General features: G+C 39.2%; 2 protein-coding genes across 3 annotated transcripts; one reads left to right on the top strand and one right to left on the bottom strand.

The window, feature by feature from the left end:
* Positions 1 to 282: 282 nt before the first annotated feature.
* Positions 283 to 11,395, top strand: glra2 (glycine receptor, alpha 2; the record flags this gene model as incomplete). The annotated part of the gene is made up of 9 exons (XM_079663057.1): positions 283 to 368; positions 1,004 to 1,125; positions 3,867 to 3,934; positions 5,353 to 5,576; positions 6,849 to 6,931; positions 7,017 to 7,154; positions 7,253 to 7,467; positions 8,896 to 9,045; positions 9,788 to 11,395. 9 exons carry the CDS (start codon positions 283 to 285, stop codon positions 10,070 to 10,072), a joined length of 1,371 nt encoding a protein of 456 aa, XP_079519183.1. The 3' UTR covers positions 10,073 to 11,395.
* Positions 11,396 to 11,789: 394 nt separating this feature from the next.
* Positions 11,790 to 23,250, bottom strand: fancb (FA complementation group B). Of its 2 annotated transcripts, XM_079663048.1 has the most exons (9): positions 22,195 to 23,250; positions 21,950 to 22,105; positions 21,766 to 21,855; positions 20,762 to 20,890; positions 19,727 to 19,896; positions 18,659 to 19,080; positions 18,336 to 18,576; positions 16,875 to 16,951; positions 11,790 to 11,863 (listed from the first exon to the last, which is right to left on the bottom strand). In XM_079663048.1, the coding sequence occupies exons 1-9, from the start codon at positions 23,116 to 23,118 to the stop codon at positions 11,805 to 11,807; spliced, it is 2,268 nt and encodes a 755-aa protein (XP_079519174.1). In that variant the 5' UTR covers positions 23,119 to 23,250; the 3' UTR covers positions 11,790 to 11,804. The 2 variants fall into 2 exon arrangements, with proteins under 2 accessions (XP_079519174.1, XP_079519173.1); XM_079663047.1 differs by lacking the exon at positions 11,790 to 11,863 and having other exon boundaries at positions 14,846 to 16,951.
* Positions 23,251 to 23,309: the final 59 nt, after the last annotated feature.

Genomic DNA, 23,309 nt, shown 5'->3' with positions numbered 1-23,309 from the left:
GCTCTCATATCTGAGCCAAAAGATTTTCGAGCGTTTTTGGAGTTTCACCCTCGGCGTTTGACCACAGGACTGATGTTTCTTCACACCTCTGCTTCGGAGATCTGTTTTTGGGAGTTTTATGAAACTAAACTATGATCTGTGGCTGCCTCGAGGAATGTCTCATGTATTTTTGTGTGACACAAGAACATCCCAACGCCCGCGACTTGGTCAGGAAGAAAGCGGTACCCCTATTTGGATTATGTGTTTGACCAAAACATATGGAAGAAATGAAAAAGTGAGCACATGGGGAAACCTCCAGGAATGAATCGCTTTTTCACGAGGGTTTTGGCAGCTTTATTTACATATCTCATGGCGACAAACAACTTCAGGTAAGTCAATTCATTTACCGATATGCATTTACAGATATGAAAGCACATTAGTTATCCCTTCTTTAGTTTTGGTAAATACGATATATTACTAATTGTAGGCGCCGTTAAACAAGCAAGATATAAGCATTGACTTTCCCTCTGCACAGCCTAAGTTGGTAATTGCTTGAGTTTGATTAGGGCTAACTAAAGTTACTCTCCATTTTCAACAATTTAAATTGTATTTCTAAGCACCATTTCGTCCTTAACATGTGCGCAAACTGTCCAATACCTCAGTGTTATTTTTTGTGTGAGATTTACGCATGTCATTTTATTATTATTCAATCTCTTGTGTCATCATACCAATATATCTACGATGTTTAAAATGGAACTACATCACGCTGTGAAATCTGTCCGGTAATCTTGCATGATGTGACAGAATTGTAGCTCTTTCTGATAAAAAACGAAATGCCTACGACGTCGAAATCCCAGATTTGTCCGATACGTGTGTGTTCTTAAACGCATTTTCTAGTTTCTCTGTGCTTGTCCATCACTCCCTGGCAGCTGCTAGGCGACAGATAAGGTTTAACTCCTGGGTTTCAGCCGTGACTTTAGTTTGATAAAGTGATTTTGTTGTTATCTCACTATGTGTGTTGCAGAGTTGTGGATGCCAAGGAGTACGATTCCAGATCATCCACCAACCTGTCTCCGTCAGACTTTCTGGACTCACTCATGGGTCGCACGTCCGGGTATGATGCACGAATAAGACCGAATTTTAAAGGTTTGTTTTTCACTGTATTTTGGATATCTTCACACATGTCAATTCAAACTTAGTTTTACCTTTTCAACACAACCACAGAAACACCTTTTTTTTCAAGTGGTGTGCATGGAGAATTTCTGCATGCAAAAAAACGGTATCCACCCCCTCCCCACCCCCCATTCCCTTTGACATTATTACCTATCTGGAAATCCATGGGCTTTTATCTGATGCTAAGACACTGAGCTGCCAGGCTTTACACAAGCACAATCAATCACTTCAGTTGACAGTAACATGGTTGTCCTGGCTTGAATTAAATCACCATCTAACCCCTCATTGCACGTTTGTTTTAATGTGGTCAAATCAAACGCATGCACACACAAACAGTCATTTAGAGCTGCAACTAGCCTTATAATCAAATAGTTGATCGACAGAAAAATGAATCTGCATCAAATTTGACAGTTTACTACAAAATGCCGAATAAATGACTGGCTACAGCCTCATCTAAAATGGGAATATTTTCTTAATCTACTATGATATTACAAAAAAAAGGATTGTTAGATTATAAAAAACAAGACATTTAAATCGTTTTTTTTGTACTATTTTGTACTATTCTTAGTTCAAGCTTCTTTTTTTTACAATTTTCTAACAAGAATGATAATAATAATAATAATAATAATAATAATAACTTGAATTTATATAGCGCCTTTCATAACCTCAAGGTCGCTATACAAAGAAACATACAAGGACAAGACATAAAACATAAACATAAAACAGGGGCAGAAATGGAAGCGTAAGTGGGGGGGGGGGGGGAGATTGAGTTATTGATGGAAGGCGATGTTGAAAAGATGAGTTTTAAGGGTTAAATGACAGAGTCTGTATCTCGATTAAGTGATATTTTAGAAACCAAACAACAAAAATCAGGGACAGGGTTGCCGCCATGACAGGCCAAATTAGGGTTGGTACCTCCATAGGCAAGCCTGCAGGCTACTGACTTCTTCTGTTGTTGATGCTGTTATAGAGGGGACACACCGACACACACAGCATCTGTCAGTGGAACAGAGCTGAGTGAGGAGAGGCTGTTGGGGCTCAGGCCCGCTCTGGGTGGGTCAGGTGGGCTGGGATTTGTTGTGGGGGGTTTGGGGTTTCCAGTTGTTGAAGCAGCCAAAAAAGTGTAGTATGGGGACTGATCAACAGGACTCAGAAGCACACGGCTGAGATCTTTTCTCTCCATCTGCTGGAAAAGGAAAGAATATGGAAATAAAATGGGATGAGGACAGCCTGTGTAACACCGGCTGGTATTTTCAGGGGGGATAGGAAGTGAAAGCAACTGTTTCTAATGAAGAGAAGCCGAGCACACGTGGATTAAGATGCAATGAGAAGGATTTTAATGGTGTTGGGTTATATTTGTATTCTCTGCAGATACAGCTTCTTGTTTTATACACATTTTATAATCTCATAGCTAGAAAACAAACACTTTTGCATGAACCCACTGCGATGTAAACAGATGATTTCAGTTGCGATCCTCCAAGTCATACTTTGAAGAGAGCGGTGAACTGTATTTCTGAAGGCTGACCTAGATTTCCTTGCTGACTTTGTTGTGTGCAGGTACTGCTTCTTTTTTTTTCTCCTGCTTCTGCTGTTAAATGTAGCTACCTGACGACAAACTGAGGCAAATATGAATACCTAGTGCCATGCAATATTGATGAGAAAAGCACAGAGGAAGGGCACTACCAAGGGCTTAAAAATTCACTTATCAGATTCGGTAAACACATTTGCTGTGACTGAGGTCTTAGCCTCACAACGACATTTCTGTTTAGGTCATGAAAAGGACACTACTCGTTATAGCATGCATGGTACTTTTTACCTTAAGTGTTTTGATACTAACAAATGACTAGGGCTGCAACTGATGAAAATCAAAAATATGGGTGCATTTCTCTCTTGAATAATTGATTCTTTTTAGAAAATAGTGCAACAAAAACTTGAAATATTTAAGTGTCTTATTTTTGTATAACCAATAATCATAATTGTTGTAGTTTCATGGAAGATGTAGAACATATTCCCATTTGATATAGGCTGTAACAAGTAAGTTATTTGGCATTTTGTAGTAAACTGTCAAATTTGATGCAGATTCATTTGTTTATTAGGCTTAAATTACTGTTTGTGTGTGTGCATGTGTTTGTCATTGTGTACATGTAGTGTGTGCTGAATTCTTAAACACCGAATGCAGAAAAATAAATGTCAAAGCATGTTAACCACAGAAGATCACCACATCACTTCACAATCATCAATATTCTAACAAGGTGAAACAGTTTGACGTTAATTAATACAAGTAATTCATATATTTAGTTGGAGTATACATTTTGACACCATTTACCACAATTGTTTTGATCTTTTGTGTCTTGTTATACACAGCATGCAGCATGTCGCCATCCACTCTGGAGCTCCTTAAAGAAAATGTAATAAATAAATAGTGCTTGTTGGTATTAATGCATGTTGACACACTCAGTGGAACAGCAGCTTGTGAACCAACGTCCCAAATATCCTGATGAAATAACTTCATCCAAACCCATTGGCCCTGATCATATGGTTTAAGGGTTTCTCCTGTCATGTGGTTGTCATTCCATTTCACAGGTCCCTCCGTAAATGTTACATGCAATATTTGTATCAACAGTTTCTGCTCTGTCACAGAGACAACCATGGTGAGTTCCTCTGGCACTTTGGCTGATTTCTGCACAATGTGTTATCTATCCCTCAACCTGCAGGTCCACCAGTTAATGTTACCTGCAACATATTTATCAACAGCTTTGGTTCTATAGCAGAAACTACAATGGTGAGTTGAGCGCTGTGCTTGGACAATCTAAAGTCCTGACTCTTGCTCAGAAGTTAAGAATGAATCATCCTATTTTTTATTTTTCTACCTTACCTACCTTTTTTTCAAAAAACATTTATCATTGCTATGTGTACCTGTTCACAAAAATACTTTGTTTTTGCCATAAAAGAGTCTATTGGCGGTTGATAAGACACAGAAATCTGTTATACGTTTATGCAAATAAGTATTGTTTTTTTTCTCCCTTGACAGCCCTTATACACAAGCTGTTTTAATAATTAATACAATACATTTCAACCGGCAAGTCCCTTTAAGTGCAGCCAATAACTCTAGGGAAGGGGGGGCTTTCATACCAGCTGATCTACAATACGATGTGAAACATTGACATGCCTAAGGGGTACAAATATAAAACCTTTAAGGCTGCATTTCAACTCATCACGATTAAAGGATTCATAATGAGTGATGATGAGTACTTAAATCGTGAATGAAGGTTGTTAATTTGCGCGTGAGCAGGGGCTCATAAGATTGCCAGGAAATTACACAGCTTTAGACACGCATGCGAATATTTTTGAACCGCCAATATTCTGATGAAATGTCAAACAACATAAGGGCCTCTCATCATCATGACATATCAATTACTCTGAGAAACTGAGCTTTGTGAAACTTAGTTTACTTACTGCACTGTCAGAGTTCTCCTCATCAGCCACTTCATCTTATAAATCCATCATTAGCTTCTATAACGGCGGTGAAAAAAAAGATGGTAAATAAGAAAAACTATTATAAGGTCAGTAGTTTGCTAATTCAACTTGCAACAATGGACAATCATCACACTGGTCATGTGAACATCATGTATAATGTAACATCATATAGGCACCTAGATGATGGTTGATGGTGCTGCAAGATATAGATTTAGCCAAATCTGCCTTAAAATAAATGTCTTGTTTCTCATCCATTTTATTATTTTTCATGTGTTTTCATTATTATTATTATTATTATTATTATTATTATTATTATTATTACAGGACTGTTTTTGAGTGAAATGTGACACTTAAAGTACAAGTAAACAACTACTAGCAACAAAGTGTACTTTAGTAATCAAAAGTACTCATTATGCAGAATGGTTCCTTCAGAGCATTCTTCTATTACATAATTGTATATACATATTTTATTGTATATAATTAAATAATAAGTAGTATGGAAATACCTCAGCATTGCAATTGAGTAATTTGAGTGCCTGCTTGCTTTCCATTTATCAGATTGATTTTTTAAAATAATAATGGAGACAGAAGGTTACCAATGGAAATGTGTGATTTACCTCATCAGAAAGATTACTCATATTTAAAACCAATACAGATGAATGCTTTCTCATAAACCCAATCGCTGGATTAGAAAATATGCAAAGCCACTTGTCATCTGTGCAGGATTACAGAGTGAACATCTTCCTGCGACAGAAGTGGAATGACCCTCGGCTGGCGTATAGTAAATATCCAGATTCCTCCCTGGACCTGGACCCATCCATGTTGGACTCCATATGGAAGCCCGATCTCTTCTTTGCCAACGAGAAAGGGGCCAACTTCCACGATGTGACCACAGACAACAAGCTGCTGCGGATCTTCAAAGATGGGACTGTTCTCTACAGTATCAGGTGAAGATAAACACAAGTTAAAACAAGTCAAGAAGGAGGTTAACACAAGAGTGATGATTTAAGTCAAATTCATCATTTAAAAATAACTGTTAGACATAGTTTACCCCGGGGGATTTTGTAGGAATCTGTGCTGAGTGAAAAATGAATCTGCAAAGAACCAAAAGCTCTGATGCATAGATCACCCAAGGACATGTCCACATATTGCTTTTCTTACATTTCCTCTCAAACATCAAAGACTGTCAATCTAAAAGATAGTTTTAAATGGATTTGATCACATTATGATCACACCTTTGAAATGGCATAATTCAATGAAGTCCAGTACATCCCCATATGCGATGTCGATTTTTGATAAAAGAACACTGATTGGAAGAGGGCCAGCTAATCTCAGGGGCATTGTGGGGAATCCGAAGCAAAGATAAAAGTGGGAATCGGTCTTCATGTTGGACTGTTGAACACCTGAGTTCTGTGAAGAAACACTACATACGTGTTTGGTACACACACCCTATTATTCCATATTCCCATCATACAGTGTTTTATTCTTCTGTACAGCATTTCATCTTAGATTATTTTCTGCCTTCTATTTTATATGTATAAACCTGCATTTCAATTACAACATTACGTCACTATTTCATAACATTTTTTTATGTGTTTAAGTTTACTGTATGTTATATTTTTGGAGCCTGAGACTTACAGTTTTTCATTGGCAACAACTGCCCTGTATCTATTGTGCGTATGAAAATAATGCAGAAGATGTGTAATCCATAAAACCATTGCTAAAGACTCTGAAACAAGCAGACAGGATGGAGGACATTTTGAAACCCCATTGGCTGAAAATCTGAACAAAACTCAGTACAAGATATGAAAATATGTTTCATTTTATTTCAATACAACTTCAATCACACGCAGCATTCAATTTTCTACGCAATGATGCGATGTGAAGATCAATTTTGAGTCCATTTGGAGAGGCTCAGGTGTGGAGGCGGAGCGGGTCAACGGGAGAGATGAAAGGTGGTTAGTCGCTCCCTCCGTTCGTGAGAGAAACAATACGTTGGAGTAATGAAAGTGTGATAGGAACCTGCTGAAGGGAATCATACATGATATTTCAGACACTATCACACAGGAGAAAAAGGCGCACGGATTACCACCAAAAAGCACCAACTGTCGCAAGCAAATTATTTTCTATTCATGTGTCGACTGAAGTTTAATCAATATATTGCTTTCTGAAACAAAGATATTCATTGGTGTTTTCTGTTCACTGCATCTTGCTCACAGGTTGACTCTCATTCTGTCCTGCCCAATGGACCTGAAGAACTTTCCGATGGATGTCCAAACTTGTACAATGCAGCTGGAAAGTTGTAAGCATTGACTTTGTCTGAGTTTTGATCTAGATTTACATTTACATATCTAGATACTGATTTGTCTATTCTGTTCTTTCTCTAGTCGGGTACACCATGAATGACTTGGTGTTCGAGTGGCTGGAGAACGGGGCGGTGCAGGTGTCGGATGGACTCACACTGCCTCAGTTCATTATGAGGGAAGAGAAGGAGCTGGGTTACTGTACAAAACACTACAACACAGGTGAGAGGACACACACACACACACACCAAATATACCTTTGCATTTCTACGGTTCATGTTTTGGTAGCTGAACTGCATTTGTGTGTCTCGCTGTTTCAGGTAAGTTCACCTGCATAGAAGTGAACTTTCATCTGGAGCGACAGATGGGGTACTACCTGATCCAGATGTACATTCCGTCCCTCCTCATCGTCATCCTCTCATGGGTGTCTTTTTGGATCAATATGGACGCTGCTCCTGCCAGAGTGGCACTGGGTATCACCACCGTGCTCACCATGACCACCCAAAGCTCCGGCTCCAGGGCTTCTCTTCCAAAGGTGAGCCCTTGTTTGGTTTCTATATAAAAAAATAAAAAAACATCAAAAATCTCTAATGGTGAAACATATAAAAGAGACAGATATGAAGGCATGCACCAATTATTATGATTATTATAAATACAAACATTGCTGATTGTGGTGCCTTCTTCTTGTAAGGATTTGATAATTAAATAATTATAAATAAATATTCTAATAATATATCTAAATATAGACATATGTATTGTTCTCCACACTACCTCTTTTAAATCAGCACAGCTCTCCACTTTAAATACAGTATCTAGTATTTGTAATAGGTAAATATGTAACATTTTTATTTTATTTTGTTTTGCTACGTATTCTTCTTTCTGTGTCTTTGTATGCACCACATACCAAAGCAAATTCCTCGTTTGTGTAAACCTACTTAGAAACCGATTCTGATTCTGATTATATAATTACAATTTAAAGGTATGGGATAAAGATAAAGAGACCTAAAGACCCACATGTATTTTAAATATAAGATTACTAAATACATCAATTTGTTTTCAATTCGTTTTACACAGCCCGTCCTTGGAGCTTAAATGTGGGTTGTTTACTTCTCTACTGTAACTGGCAACAATCACTGCTGACAGTTTCTTTAAGAGTGCCACAGTTCAGCTCTGTTGTCCTGGTCAGTGCAATTCACAGCATTCAACATGTTTGTAACAGCTGTGAAGATGTTGCTATCTAAAGCATGTACATAGCCTACAGCAGTGGTTTTCTGTTGTAGCATATTTCCAATCAGAGTGAATTACCATGCACATGTTCTGAAGGGTACTACAAGCACTGAGAGTCAGATCTTGATGATCAATCATTCTCCATGCATCAGGCCGCACCTGAGCACCGAAGACCGCAGCTGCGTAAGAGATTCTCACATAAAAGACTTGCATATTGTTAAATATTTAAAGAGAAGCCTTTGAGAGCCTCGATTCTAGAAAACAACACCTTAATATGTTTTAACTGCCCCTTAAAACGCTGAGTTGTTTTTCTTTAGAGGCTAATCAGCTGTCATGGAGTGAGGAGTTCACTCTGATCAACGTTTAAGGCTTTCAACTTTTTCAAAAAAACAGGAAGGAAACTCATCTCTTTCTAATGGTAATGAAGGCAGCAATTATTTCCCTTTATTTATGGCCATGAATTCACTGACATTACTGGCAGCTCCGATACACTTGTTAGCAAACATGACCTATAATTACAGTCATTTAGAAGTCTATTGAACTTCCACAATGAGCAAGGTTAGGTGAGAAAAAAGAATGCAAATTGTCCACAGCTGCAATGGGAGAATTGATCTAGGGCTTAGAAATACGGAAACATTCAAATCTAGCAAAAGTCAGCCTGAACTTTTAGCTGATACCAGTATGATAGCTGTCACCTTCAAGGGTCTAACAAAAGATATCTGTTTTTTACTTCCAGGTCTCTTATGTGAAAGCCATTGATATCTGGATGGCTGTGTGTCTGCTCTTTGTATTTGCTGCATTGCTAGAATATGCCGGGGTTAATTTTGTCTCCAGGCAACAGAAAGAGTTTCTTCGTCTGAGGCGAAGGCAAAGGAGGAATAACAAGGTAGGCTTACAAAGTTATTTGGATTTCAAACTTAGCCACATTAGTGGTGTGCGGAAGGTCCAAACTGAAAGATATAAAAACATTCATGGTTCCCAGAAGATGAATCACAACAACCCTGGTGAAGCTCTAACTGTTCCTGTAGTGCCACCAACTGGTCAATTGGCCCAATATTTAGGACAGCTATTCATGATATAAACCGGATTACCAGGTCACTATGACATAATGATAATAATAAAAATACAATGTGCAAAATCAGGATGAGAGCTGATTCTCTGAATTTTTTCTACACCGTCATCAGGTCTTAATTCTGGTTAAGTGGCCAAACACCTACAAACATATACTGAAATTCAGCCGCAGTTGTATGCTTCGTTGTGTTTAGTGTTTAAGTGCAATTATTAGCACATTAACAGTTTAATTTAAAATGTGAGCATGGTAGCATTCTAGCATTAGCTTTAAGCACAATGAACCACTGTGGCTAACTTCCACTTTACATGGCACGAGACTCATGGTGAGATATTGAAGTAGCACAAACAGTGAATTAATATTCATCCCCTAGGCTTGCACTGAGAGATTTATCAATAAACTGCATCAGGTCATCTTTTTAGAATTTAAAAGCGTTATCTCATGATTACTGTTCATGTAAGTTCCCAATGCTAACAGCAACACTAAGCACTGTCAGTGCGGTATCTAAGAGTAGGGCCTACATTAATTCTGTCCATATGTGAATGTGTTGTTTTTTCAGGATGAGGACATGCATGATGGCCGCTTTAATTTAGCTGGCTACAATACAAGTCAATGTCTGCCAACAAAGGATGGCTCAGCTGTTAAGAACGCTGCTCCAGCTCTGAACTCTCAACAATCAGCCGCCAAGGACTTAGAGACCATGAAGAAGAAGTTTGTGGACAGAGCCAAGAGGATAGACACTATCTCCAGGGCCGGCTTTCCTCTGGCGTTCCTCATTTTCAACGTCTTCTACTGGGTCACCTACAAGATCATCAGGTACGAGGACATCCACGTAAAGACTTAACCCTTGACAAGCAACCTTTCTTTTTGTTGTCCTTTCTCAGATTGAGAAATGCTTGGGAAGCACGGTGAGATGAGATGGGAGGCTGCGTATTGGATGGTACCATGGTGGTGACGATGGTGGAGTTCTTTCAGGGATAATGTATAATGTTCATGCATCGTACAGTAATGCTCATGCTCTGAGACACAGATGTTTTTGTTGTTGTTGTGCTGCTGCATAATGTTTCCTGCCAAATCTGGGAAACATGGTTTCAACTCAATGCTTAGTAATATGCTGGAGAATAGGGACCAATATTGTTTTTGTTTTTAAATAAATTCTGCCTTGCCATCTGTACAAGGAACAAAGAAACATTCCATGGATTTGTAACAGTAACATAGCCAGACCCTCAAAGACTTTTTTGTGATTGCAAAAAGGTTATTTCTTAACGGATGTTTAGGACTGTTTTATATTTTAATACTCTCATGGTACATCCACTCTGTTTATACAAAAAAAACGCAGCAAACTTAATGTACGTCAAAGTATATAGGCAGAAAACACATACAGTACTAAGGATCCTTCAGACAAAAGGAGAGAGACACGTATCAGGCATGAAAGAGAGCAAAGCAGATTAAAATATGGAATTGAGAATTGGATACTGCATTTTTATGAAATACCTGAGGCCTTAGATATCAAAGATTTGGAGAGATGAAGTGCTGTGCTTCTCTATTTTTTCAAGCCTCACCTCTTTCTAATGGTCTATCAGAGTTGAATGCAGTGTTTGATCTTTTCTACCTGTGGCCAGAGTACATCCAAAGGTACTTCTTGTTGTTTCATTTCTCTCTGTATTATAGATCATATTTCTGTACAACTGATGTCACTTAAAATCTGTGTAAGTTTATTCAGATTGCTATAAAAGTCACACATTTTTGTTTTTATTCTAAAATAATTGATTATACAAAACGTCATATATTTCACAGGCTAAGTTCATAAAAGTATAATGACCAAGTTTAAAACTGGGCCTCCAAACTGTGAACACGCACTGCATTACTCAATGTTGTCATATGCCCATATGCACATACATTTATTTATATTCCAGGTTAATAAAAAAAACCCTAGTACCTAAGGTATGGTTTTAGAGTTCGAGACTATGTTTTTTGTAGATTTAGTCTGATTAAATATTTATTGTAATGGAAGAAAAGGTTATGTTCTTAAGAAAAAAAGCTTTCTGTATACTTCTTCAACCTCCGCTGTGGCCTGTTTCCCTTCACTTGGCTTGTTTGTTTGACATATGTTGCCATTCCACAGTGAAGGAAGTTCTGCATTAAAGTCAAGGTACAGAACAGCTAATGGCCCTCACATTCCTGATATACTGTAGTGAGGAACTCTTTTCTTGAATGCTAAACCTGAAGAAAAAATATTTACTGGTCTGTACATCAATAAAGTTGACTGCACCACTTTACTTCCACATCTCCTGTCTTGTTTAAGGTTTTTTTGTGTATTCCCTTGTTTTGATGCAACCATATTGCTTCCTTCACATGTAATACATAAATACATGGAGGCCTTTGCAGGAAAATAAATACTGACAAAATAAGACACAAACACATGGAAATGCTTTTTGTGATCGGGTTGAAGATCAGATCAGAGAAAACGACAAACACAGTCCCTTCACCGAGCCCATAAGTCAGGGTGATGACACACGCCATGGATCTTTGGGTGGCCCGGGGTGACACAGATATGATCTGACAGCGGGTTTCCATTAACGCGTGATAATGGACTTCACACTGTAGAGTTGTGATTCCATCAGCTCGGGTTTACCTACCAGTTGAATGGAAAATACTGGCATTATGTACACAGACAGGAGAGGACCAATACATTAGATATTAATACAGTAAATAAAGATGTTTCTTAAAGGTCCCCTATTATACTCTTTTTCATCAATATATTATAGGTCTCAGATATATACAAACAACATGTCTCTGAAGTGTTTGGCTCCAAATACCAAACAGATCATGCATTTTAGCATCCCATAAACCCCTCTGTTTCAGCCCTGTTTCAAAAGTGCTGATTCTCTGTCTGTTACTTTAGATGAAAATAAGGAGCCCCTCCCCACGCCCCTCTAAGAGATATTTGGTTAAAAAGAACACAATGGTGCTCTAGGAGGAGATTCAGGTGATAAGGTGGGACGGTGGTACCTTGGTTGGTGATTGGCTAATGGTTACACAAGCCAGATAATCGTTATGACATCATACAGGGGCCAAAATCTGATCAGCTCATTTTCAGAGAGGTTTTTATATAAATGGAGCAGGACAAAAAGGGAGAAAATATTTTTTCCTGAAACTTTGAGAATCTCTTTATACAAAGGGGACACATGTTTATGTAGAAAAGACATGAAAAAACCCAAATATATCATCCTTAAAGAGACAGGAGTGGCTCCTTTTTATCCTGGTGTTACACTAATGATGCTTTTTCTTTATCATTGTATGGGTAATACCAGGATCCATCAATCTAACATTTATTTGAAAGATTAATAATACATGGTCTGTGGCAGGTTTATTAAGAAGGCCACATTAATTATCCAAGTACTATTTTAATGCACACACAGGGATTATAAACTAATCAATAATACTAATCCTAGTCTGGAAATACCATCCATTTCACAGACACAGCCTTACATCACCCCCCAGTGTTATTGCTGTTTGATTATGCAGGGATGCAATAGCCTTTATGCAATCAAGTTCAGTATGACGGCTTATGAAGGGAAAATAATTTGCAGCTTATAATTGTGTTTAAGAGGGAAAACAACTTTCCATCATTCATTAAGGTTTAGGGAGGCTGCTTTGTGCGGTCTGAGAGAGGCAAGAAATGAGGGTTACCATAGCAACAACACAGCAATTGAGAAGGCCAGTGCGAGAGAAAAGTGGAAAATTAATGGAGTTCAGAACACTGGAGCAGGATTCTGCCGAAAATGCGTGTCTTACGCCTGAGCCTTTTTTTTAATTAAACATTCATTTATACTGAATTAAAGTATGAATAAAATCTGCAACAAATCCTGCTGTTTCCTGTTCATTCAGAGGAATATGCCTCTTGTATATCTGTCAGAATATAAAGGTATTGACAATAACCTGCAATATATTAGAAATCAAATATAAATATAATGTTAATACACCCCAGCGCTTGCACTCCGCTCTGCATCGGCCAAACGGCTCGCTGCACCCGCACTGCGAGGGGGACCCAAGTTCCCATCGGCAAAAACACGTGGGTTTGCTATCCTGGCTCCAAAATGGTGGAATGAGCTCCCCATTGAAATCAGGACAGCAGAAAGCTTACACATCTTCCAGCGCAGACTGAAAACTCATCTCTTTAGACTCCACTTTGAGCGATAGAATTACTAACAAAGAACTGCTAACAGAGCACTTATATACTAATAAAGGACTGGCTTATCTAAAGCCAGTTGAGTAGCACTTGAAATGTTTTGGCTCTATGAAACCTGATGTACTTATATGATTCTGTTTTCTTCAAGTTTGTATCTTCTTGGTTGAATGCACTTATTGTGAGTCGCTTTGGATAAAAGCATCAGCTCAATGCAATGTAATGTAATACACGTAATGTTGTGTCTAATGTACCGTAATGCTTTTGTACAGTTATGGTTACAGAATCGCTTTCTAACTACTTGTGATTGTACTTCATGTATCAAATACTTAAAATATTGACCAAGATAAACATGCAATAAATAAAGTTAAGATGATATTGACTGATTTTCTTTTTTTATTCCGATTTTTTAAAGATATGTTTAACGCGATGTTGATTTTTTTGGGACAGGATATCAGATTGTGGTTGAATCTGATATTCTACCAGCACTGTGTGTGAGGCACATGCACGTTACATGGTCTATAAATGCTGCACCAGAAGTGTTTCACTTGGCACTCCAGCAACACAAATATTTCTCATTGATCACCTGCAGGCCGTTTGTATTGATCTGCACTCCTTTCTTATAGCTCCTGGTTGGTTCTTCTTTAATCATGTGTCCCCAGAAGCCATTTTCAAATGTATCAGCATCTGGAAACAGCAACTTTAATGCAACTAAACCATCTTCAACTTGCCAACCGTCTCTGCTGAGGAAGGCCATGAGATGTATTTGAGAGAAGTGGACCTTGTGTGAGAGTTTCTTGCCAACAGCCTGAATATTCAAGGGTATAAAAAAAGATTATAATAAGAAGAAGCCTGGCACATTAAATAGGTTTTATTCACATTTTGTGTACCCTTTTAATGTCTAGAGTAGAGTATTAGGCCTAAGGGTTTATATATTTGGTGAGATGTCCTAAAACAATTGAGCTTCTAGGTTAAATCATTAAAATATGGAAACATTAAGATTCAAGTTTGTTTACTCGTGAGTATTTTCTATTTTTTAACTGGCGTGTTAACTCACATTTTGAGCCCCCTCAGAATAGACTATTGTGTGGATGTGGCGTTAATCAATGGAGTCCCTTTTTGTTTGGTTGACCCTCTGAGTTTCAGAGTCACAAGGACTGACCCTGATCAATAACAGTCAACAGCAGGAAGACACCAGACCAGCTCCCTCATCACACATCATCAATTTAACATGTCTCAGCAGCACCATTCATCATCATCATCACAGATGTTTCAACATAATGATTACGCACCATCTGAGAATGTTATGCAGACAAGAGGGTCCCAGGAAACAATGAAAGAGACAATTTGAACCTCATGTCCATCACAAACAAAATAATAGGACAAAATATATAAACGTACCTTATTATATTGAATAAATCAAGAATAGGTTTTTAGATATTTTATTAATAGAATAATTAAATACAAAAGCATGGCAGAACGTTTCTGCCATGTGCACCAAACAACCGCATTTAGAATACAAACATAACAGTAAAACATTTATTCATAGTGTTGATAAAAAGTCACGTTTTATTTGTTTAACTCAAGAAACTGCCTAAAGCTTAAGTGACGGTTGATGCATCGACAAAGATGCAGAGATGTATTTGTGTTCAATTTGTCAGCATCAATAAGTCAGATGGGATTTAGATGTTGGGTTACACATGCAAAAACAGCAACATTATTCATCTACCACGTTTTCATTTTTCATTAAAGTGAGAGGACTTCAGCGGAGGCTAGAAACCCTGCAGCCCTCTTCCACCACTCACAGTTAATACAAGTTCCACCACTCACAGTTAATACAAGTTAACAGACAATAATGGGATGACAAACCATATATTTTACTCTGGGTGGCAGTCAGGGCTGTTTTAGGGAGCACCAATACAATTTCATTTTCGTTTTCACGTTTGATCCGAGTATTTCTCCCTGGTGTTATTTACTGTACAGAATTCACAATTCCTTTTCTGTGCTCGAAGTGACAGAAGTGTGTGTGTCACAGCCACAGAAAGGTGTGTGTGTGTGTGTGTGTTTGTGTGTGTGTGTGAGGAGGGAGAGAAGTGTGAGGCGAACTAGCTTCGTGTGGAAAGTCAAGTCGTATCAATAAAAGAGCAAAAGCTAACTGAGCTGCTTTATTTCCATTCTAACAAGACAAGTATATGTTACATAAACTGCATCACCATCAGAAAGTGACACATTAGGAATCACTCAATTAGAAGTAATTATGACTCAGCTGTGTGCAGACGAGTCCTGTGGCAGCTGCCAGTGGAAGTGTTACTTGCAATGAAGCAGACATATTAAAAAGGTGTAAAAAAGGGAGGGTTCCTCTCTCCTCCGACGGAGTACTTCACAGAGTAGCTACCAGACCAAACTAAATGCACATTCATGTTTTCCAGCCTCCACAGGGGGGAACACAAACCCTTCCCTGACATTTCAGCAGACAGTATGGCTAAGCTGCCGCAGTCCTCATATAAGAAACTCAGTCTTTTCTAGTATATGAGGTTTGGATGAACAACATTTTAACTAACACTGCTGACAGGCAAGGAGAAACAGGATGAAGGACTAGAAGGAACAACAAACATCGTTTCGAAAGGGAAATAAATGAACCGTAAGTGGAAAACACCACTAAAAGCTTTCAGTAAACTCCAGCCACTTTGCAGATGTGTAACCCCTTTGCTCTGCCATCATCTGTTGCCTTTATTAATAACACAAACGGTTGCTCACTACAGGATGAGAGTGGTCTGTCTCTCTCAGAAAAGCACACAGCAACAACAACAACAACAACAACAGCAGCAGACATTAAAGAGTGTTTTTAAATACAGGGGACATGAGAAGAAGCAGGAGCAGAGAGCAGCATCCCATCAGTATCAGATTAGGGCTGTGGAACTGAAGAGGTGATTCAGTAGAAATAGGCTGAAGCTCTTCACAGCAGCAGAGACTATTAGATACTGTATAAACCCCAAGAGAGACTGACGCACACAGGGTACACCAGAGACGTAAACAAGCCAGCCAAGAGGGCCTCTTTCAGTGCAGGTGACCTTCAAAAAGCATGATGAACCCTATTGATTTTCAACAACAACCACGTCAACAGCCTATCAGCTGAGCAAAGTCCTCTGAGTTTCTAACAGGGCTGCCAAATCCCCATAGAGCTGGACTTCGGACATGCTTTGTGTTAGCCTACGATAACTCTGCACCTCCACCAGGGGGCTCAACCTCCTCCTACTCCTCTCCACGTCCCGCTGAAACAAGTCCCTACACCTCTGGAGCCCCTTCACAGATCCTGGTTCAGGGGTCTCCTCTTGTCCCAGGCTATCCCTCCCCTCCTCTTTATCAGTAAGCAGCGATGACACACAGTCTTTGAGCGACACCACCTCTCTCTCCAGTGCCAGAGACAACATTTGAGCAGCTTCCTGTCCTCTTGTACCTTTGACAGGCTGGATGGTGCAGGACGCAGGGAGGAACGCCAGAAGAGAGTTCAGGAACTGGAGGGTCTGTAACTGGCTGCAAAGGAAAAACAGAGACACAATTTGCACGTTATAATATTATGTTGAAATAGATAGAAACATGTCTGAGTTTCTTTATGTCTATTTATAATGTATCATTCATCAGCTGCTTCATGATCACCTGCCTGTTCAGAGTTTATTTGCAGAATTTGTCATTTTAAGTGCTGGGCAGAGAATCACTTTGATATTCAGTGGAATATCACAAGGACACGCTTCCCAGTCAACTTCAAAGCCTTGACAACTTTGAATCCATTAATATAAATTGAGCGGCATGTGGGCAAATAACTACCTTCCTTAGTTATTTTAAATACAATTGAATAATTCAGTACGAGTCCCTCGTAGTAGTGTTTGAACCAGAGCAGTAATATAATTTGTAAATTATTAGGAAATATCTATAATGGACACGATAGTCTATGTTTTTCACTTTATCACACTGTTAACGTAATGGCATAACCAGTAGGGTAACCAAAGAAAGTTCAACCTAATAGAAACATGTAAAGTGCATCAGTGCTTCTCCATTTAATGGACGCACATGAACGTGAGTGACGCAAAACAACATCCTGCCAAAGGTCAGGTGCCACACTATTGCACGGATGGCAGGTGGCTATAATGCACCAATAGGAGAAGACTGCTATTAAGAGAGCATAAATAATCAAATGATTGATTCTGACATTTTAACAATCAAATGATAACCCAAATCCTCTTAAAAAAGTAATAGGAGATTAATCTATATAGCTGTTGATTGATGCCTTACTAGTAAGTAAATATGGATGTAACGAATGCAGGTTTCTAAATATTCCAAAAAATCAGCTTTGCAAACACTTTATGAGAGGAACTGGATAAAGCATTTGTTGGACCGTAAGCAAGCCACACTATTTCACATTCATTTCACTTAAAGGTAGGGTATGTAAGTTTGAGAAACCGGCTCGAGATCGCTAGAATTTGAAAATACACGACCGGAGAAAATCTGCCACTTCCTTACAGAGCCCCTCCTCCAACACACACGAACGCGCACATGACCAATGAGGGCACGAGATAAGTTTGTGCACAGATGGAAGGCTGACAGGCAGGTAGGCCATCCAGTTATTTAACCGGGCCGGCTCAGATGATTGGTCGTGGTTTTTACAGTGCTACGGCTTCCAGAGATGACATTTTTGTAATGGATTTTTTGTCAAAGCACTTCAGATATTCATTGCTATCGGGATGTTAAGAGCATAAGAGCATTCCATGGAATATAACAAAAAGTGTATCTCGAGCCGGTTTCTCAAACTTACCCCGCCTTTAACTGACATGATTATGGCCAATCTCTTCATTCTACCAACACTTACAACTCGGAAGCAGTACTGACAACTTAGAGCTTCTTTTTAAAGCGAGTTATTTACCTGGAGTGGACTGACAGTTCCCCCTGGAATGGGGTTATCTGATGCCAGTGCAGCAGCATGAGAGGAGACGGTCCTGAAGAATTTAACAGAAGATACTGAGGGCTCACTGCCAACCTCTTACAGCCCTCTCTTCTCTGAATCCAGCCATCCATATCACCTAAGCTGTGATCTGGAGAGTCTATGAGGAAGACCCAACGATCCAGCACCGCCATCAAACTCAGCAAGTCTTCTTCAACCTCATCTGGACACAAACAAAGAAGAAAACAATGAACAAACACAAGCCAATGGTTTAATCTCAAATTGTGTGAATTTTCTGGTATTACCTGTTTTGAGTTCAGGGTTTTTTAACAGTCTGGTTTGGAAATCACTTCGGATGTCTAAAGCAACTTGACCACAATGCAGGACCACCGGTTTTGGGTTGCACACAGGGGCAAAAGCATCTTGTCTCTGGATGTAATGGAGCACGACACGGCACTTGACAAAGCCAGAGGTCAACAGAGGTGTCAGCCTGGACACAGCAGTCACAGCAAGTCTGCATGTGTTGAGATCATTGGCTCTGCCTGCCTTGTGCTGCTTGCTTCTTTTGGCTGCAGGCTCTGAATATGTGGAGGCAGATGAGGAAGAGGATGATGATGAGGAGCGGGGCGCAGGGAGCCAGAACACTTGTATAAGGGTCTGGATGACTGCAGGCGTTGAGCTCTGACCCGCCTCTGTCAGGATGGATAAGCTCACACTGGCCGCTGGTCTAGAGCAAAAATAACACATCATAAAACATATCAGATATTACATGGACAGTAGGGTATCATAGTGAAATCACATTTTATTTTAAATGCCTGACAGCTTGAGAACTGATTAAAAACACCAACATCTCCAGGTGGCGACATGCCATCAGCTGGACAAGTGCAATCCAAAGAGCATATGGGGCGCAATTAGGCCAGAAGTAGCTTTCCTCCACATGTTCACAGATAAAAACAGGAACAGGTGGAGGGAGGACTCTGATAAGTTTCAAAAAAGGAAATTGGAGAGTAATTAAATAACAGGTTGCCTTGATGACCAGTTTACCACCCTCCATTTGCCTTAGATAAATATACATTTGGCAGCAATCAAAGAAGCAATAACAAATGTTATCAGGAAGTATTGATGTGGTCTGACAGCTAGACATAAGCACTTCTCACTAGACTTAAAAGTGGAGTGCCATGTATTGTTGCCTGTATCTTTATCATAATAAATCAACTCAACTTGTAGTCTTTTAGAAGAACTGCCGAAAAGTGTTTAGATAATGTCATATTCAAGGAATATTTAAGAAGGCTGATGCCTCGGTGCAAAAAGCTTACACATTCTTCACACAGACAAACATATTGCATTTCAATTAAAAAACAAATGATGTTTACATTGAGCTGTCAGTAGTTAGTATCACTCCCACAACCATTCGCTCCTCGGTGATGCGATGCCACAGCTTGTCAACTTGAGGTTTTGAAGGCCCTGCTGGCATGTCTCGTGTCTCGTCAGCCTTGGCCTCATCCTTGGACTCGTCACAGTCCCACAGAGCAATAAGGCCTTCCTGGACAGAAGGTGCAAATACTATAATCAGCGATGACAGTGTGTGACAGCATTGACAGCATTGACAGCAATAGCAGTTTATGTTATATATTTCAATTTGCCCAGGTACATATTTAGTGGACTTTCACAATACTATTCATAAACAAAGAGCGTGCCAGTGATACTCTCTGTCAAATACAGTATAATTATTCCTGGCATATTTATTTAATTCCTTCAGGCCACATTCATCATTTGATCTGTGTGGCAAGTCTTGTGACCACAGCAAAAGGAAATTAAAGCAACAGTAACAAAAACATTTAAAATAAAAAACATGAAATGACATTTGCATTTATTGCCTGTATTTGCTTCCTCAATGCCTCAGGCAGGATTAGGAGCACTTACTACATCAGCCTCATGTGAGATGCCATTTCAAATATGAAAATGTATTAACATGAGTGACAAATGGTGGAGTAAAGCCTAAAGAACTGAGGGGGAGGAGGGCGGGACCAACAGTAATATTAATCTCAGTTTTTAAGGAAATACATTGTATATTCTTACATTCCAAAAACATTTATTATACAATGTCTCGCATTGAAGTTGCTAACTGATTTGAAATGCATGTCAGTGTTACAGATATATTATTATCATAGATGCAACTGAAAACAACACCAGCTTACACCATGTGATAAGACTTTATGTTATCTAGTCTTAGTGCTAGAGAGGGCACCTTTCTGGTATAGAGACACATTTACTTACAGTACAGCAGTGGGATCAAATCAGACCTGAGGCATCTTGCTGCCTGTTGTCCACACTCTATCCCCCTTTTATGTCTATCTTCAACTGCACTAATATAAGTATAAGTATAACTAAATATCAATATTCTGTACCTGCTCAGGCTGGGTGAGAATCGTCTCTCTTTCTGAGACCACGTCGGTAAGGGCTTGGACGGACTGCTGTAGAACTCTGTCCTTCACTCTCAGCTCCCTTTGAAGATCCTGGAGCACGCTCAATCCACTCTGCAAACAGATCACAGTTGAGAGTCTATATTAGATCTATATTATAGATGAAACACACATTGGGGGTCTACGAGATAAAAGTTTTCTCCCACATTTTGTTTTTTGAAAGTTTTTTTTGTTTTAAATGACCATCCCTAAATGTACTATAAGCATAGTATGGTGTTATGGGTTAACTTCAATATTTTTTACAGTATTAATACAATACTTTTCTGACATCTTCAGTATATACACATCAATTATATTTCAAATGTATGTCGACCTACATGTGAATTATGGCCAACCATATCTATGTGTTCTAGAGATGCAATAAACTAAGGCCTGGAATAATTTGAATGAAACTATTGATAAGATGTTCCAAACAACCATGCAAAGATGTACCTAGGGAATAAAGGTCTAAAAAGAACAGACATCCGAATTCTGCTTATTGACAGCAAAGGAGATCTATGAAGCTGAGCCTCCAGGGAAAGAACAATGGTCTTAGATTGTCCAGGCTATCTTTTTAATGAAAAGCTGACATAACAGTTTAAAATGAATGACAAGAATGAGAAGGTTTGCATGTCTTAACTGCCCTCAACAAATGATTTTAAATAGTTTATTTTGTGATGTGTTGTATATGAATGCTCATAATGTTCTGTCAACAAAAAAAAGAACTATATATAATAAAGCCAGATGCATTTTTAGTAATATGAACAAGAGTTCACATCTTTACCTCATTTTGTTCATTTGTGCTTTTGCATTAATAATTCATTTTTTTGTAAAAACCATATTATGATTTAATAATATCATTAGGATATATGATTGACTATCCTAAAAGGATTGTTTTCCTTTCCAAAAGACTAGTGCTGTCGGTCCAGTAATAGATTAGGAATGCTTACCTGTAGTCTGGACTCTAAAGCTCTAAGGGTGAGAAGATCGTTCTCTGGTGGAGGAGGCGGAGTCTTTGGTGCACCACCGTCTTGACCACGCTGAAATGTGTAATTAAAATCAGTTAACAGACCACCAACCAATGTTTCTCTAATAATGGAAATATCCACATGACGAGTAAATGTTATGCCTTACAGAATATGAAATGCCACAAAGGTCAGTGAGGAGATATTTTTCTATAGGCTGTCCTGTTGTGCCTTGATTCTTAAAAACCAACAGCATCTGGTCTGTTCCACATCCCAGGAAGTCATCCACATGAACAGAACTGACACTTGACCAGTGGGAGGCTATCTGGGGGAGAGAGTTTACAAAATAGAGCTTAGAGAAGGAGAGTCAAGTAGAACATAGAATTAAAATAAAGATATTTAACATTGGTTTACCTGAAATGTTTCCTTGCGAATAGCACATACATGCCCCTGGTAAAAAGATACGACAAAGAGGCAGCCATTTCTCCCTGTGTTGACCATCTGAATGTTTTCAGCTTGTTCAAAGGGGAGCTGACACACATCTTTCACAATGCCATTCTCAAAATATACAAGTTGCTGATTAGAAGTTGCTGCAACCAAAGTGGATTCCAGCACATCATCCACTTGTTCAGCTGACAGCACCAAGATGCACCGTGTGATGCAAACATAGGGATGAGGCAAGACCATAGAGCCATCAAACACATGTCCACTTTCAACAAAATAACCCAGGGTTTGTCCTGTGGACTGAGTATTTGAGCATTGGTCTGAAATATGTTTTAGTCCAAGAACAAATACCTGTTCTTTATGGAGGGGAAGTTCTCCAATAACACAATGGGACAACTCAATGGGTATCTGTTTCACCTCTCCTGCCTGCAGAGATGCAAAGAAGACATTCCCAGTATGGCTCCACAACACTGTGGGGCCCTGGAGGATAGACACATTCTCGTTCATCTGATAAGGGAGTTTAAACTCAATGCAGGGCTCCAGTCTGTTAGAGCTGCTCAGTGTGAGAAGACTATAGTGGAAACTTCCACCCCTCTCGCTTTTCTTTGTCACTAAAATGCACGGCATGGCGACTCTCTTCTGAACGTTTATGGCACATTTACATTTTACAATATCCACACGCGCTGATCTCTTCCTGCTGATGACAGCTGCTCCATCAGCTGCCTTCAGGAACGCGTTGTCTTCCCGTTCAAATGAAAGACTGCAGAATATTAACTCACTTCTTTCGCTGTCATGTGTGGCTGAAACTCGTTTACAGTTAAATAAGATTATCTTTCCAAAGAGGGAAAGACGATGGGGATTTAGATACACATCTTCCGAGGGTAATAACTCCATTATGCAAGAGGGAAGCTTCGGATGCCGAGCTGGTTCGATCTTTCCTTATTGACAAGCTGAGTTGACGGTATTGCTAAGCTTGGAGCTGTCACTCTCATGACAGAAGCCTCAACAATATATACATATGGACGACTAGTTGCTAAATGTACTTGCGAGAAAAAAACTAAGCCGTATTGAACGTTGTATAGAGA

This window comes from Notothenia rossii, assembly GCF_949606895.1.
Source record: "Notothenia rossii genome assembly, chromosome: 2".
Classification (NCBI taxonomy): domain Eukaryota; kingdom Metazoa; phylum Chordata; class Actinopteri; order Perciformes; family Nototheniidae; genus Notothenia; species Notothenia rossii.
The sequence above is the reverse complement of the archived record's forward strand: the minus strand, read 5'-3'. Positions and strand labels throughout refer to the sequence as shown.

Coding starts and splice junctions, on each gene's coding strand:
- fancb (XM_079663047.1), bottom strand. CDS start 23,118: ATGGAGTTATTACCCTCGGAAGATGTGTATCTAAATCCCCATCGTCTT. Junction 22,106..22,194: donor TTCGCAAGGAAACATTTCAG/GTAAACCAATGT, acceptor TCTCTCCCCCAG/ATAGCCTCCCACTGGTCAAG. Junction 19,897..20,761: donor TTCTCACCCAGCCTGAGCAG/GTACAGAATATT, acceptor CCTTCTGTCCAG/GAAGGCCTTATTGCTCTGTG.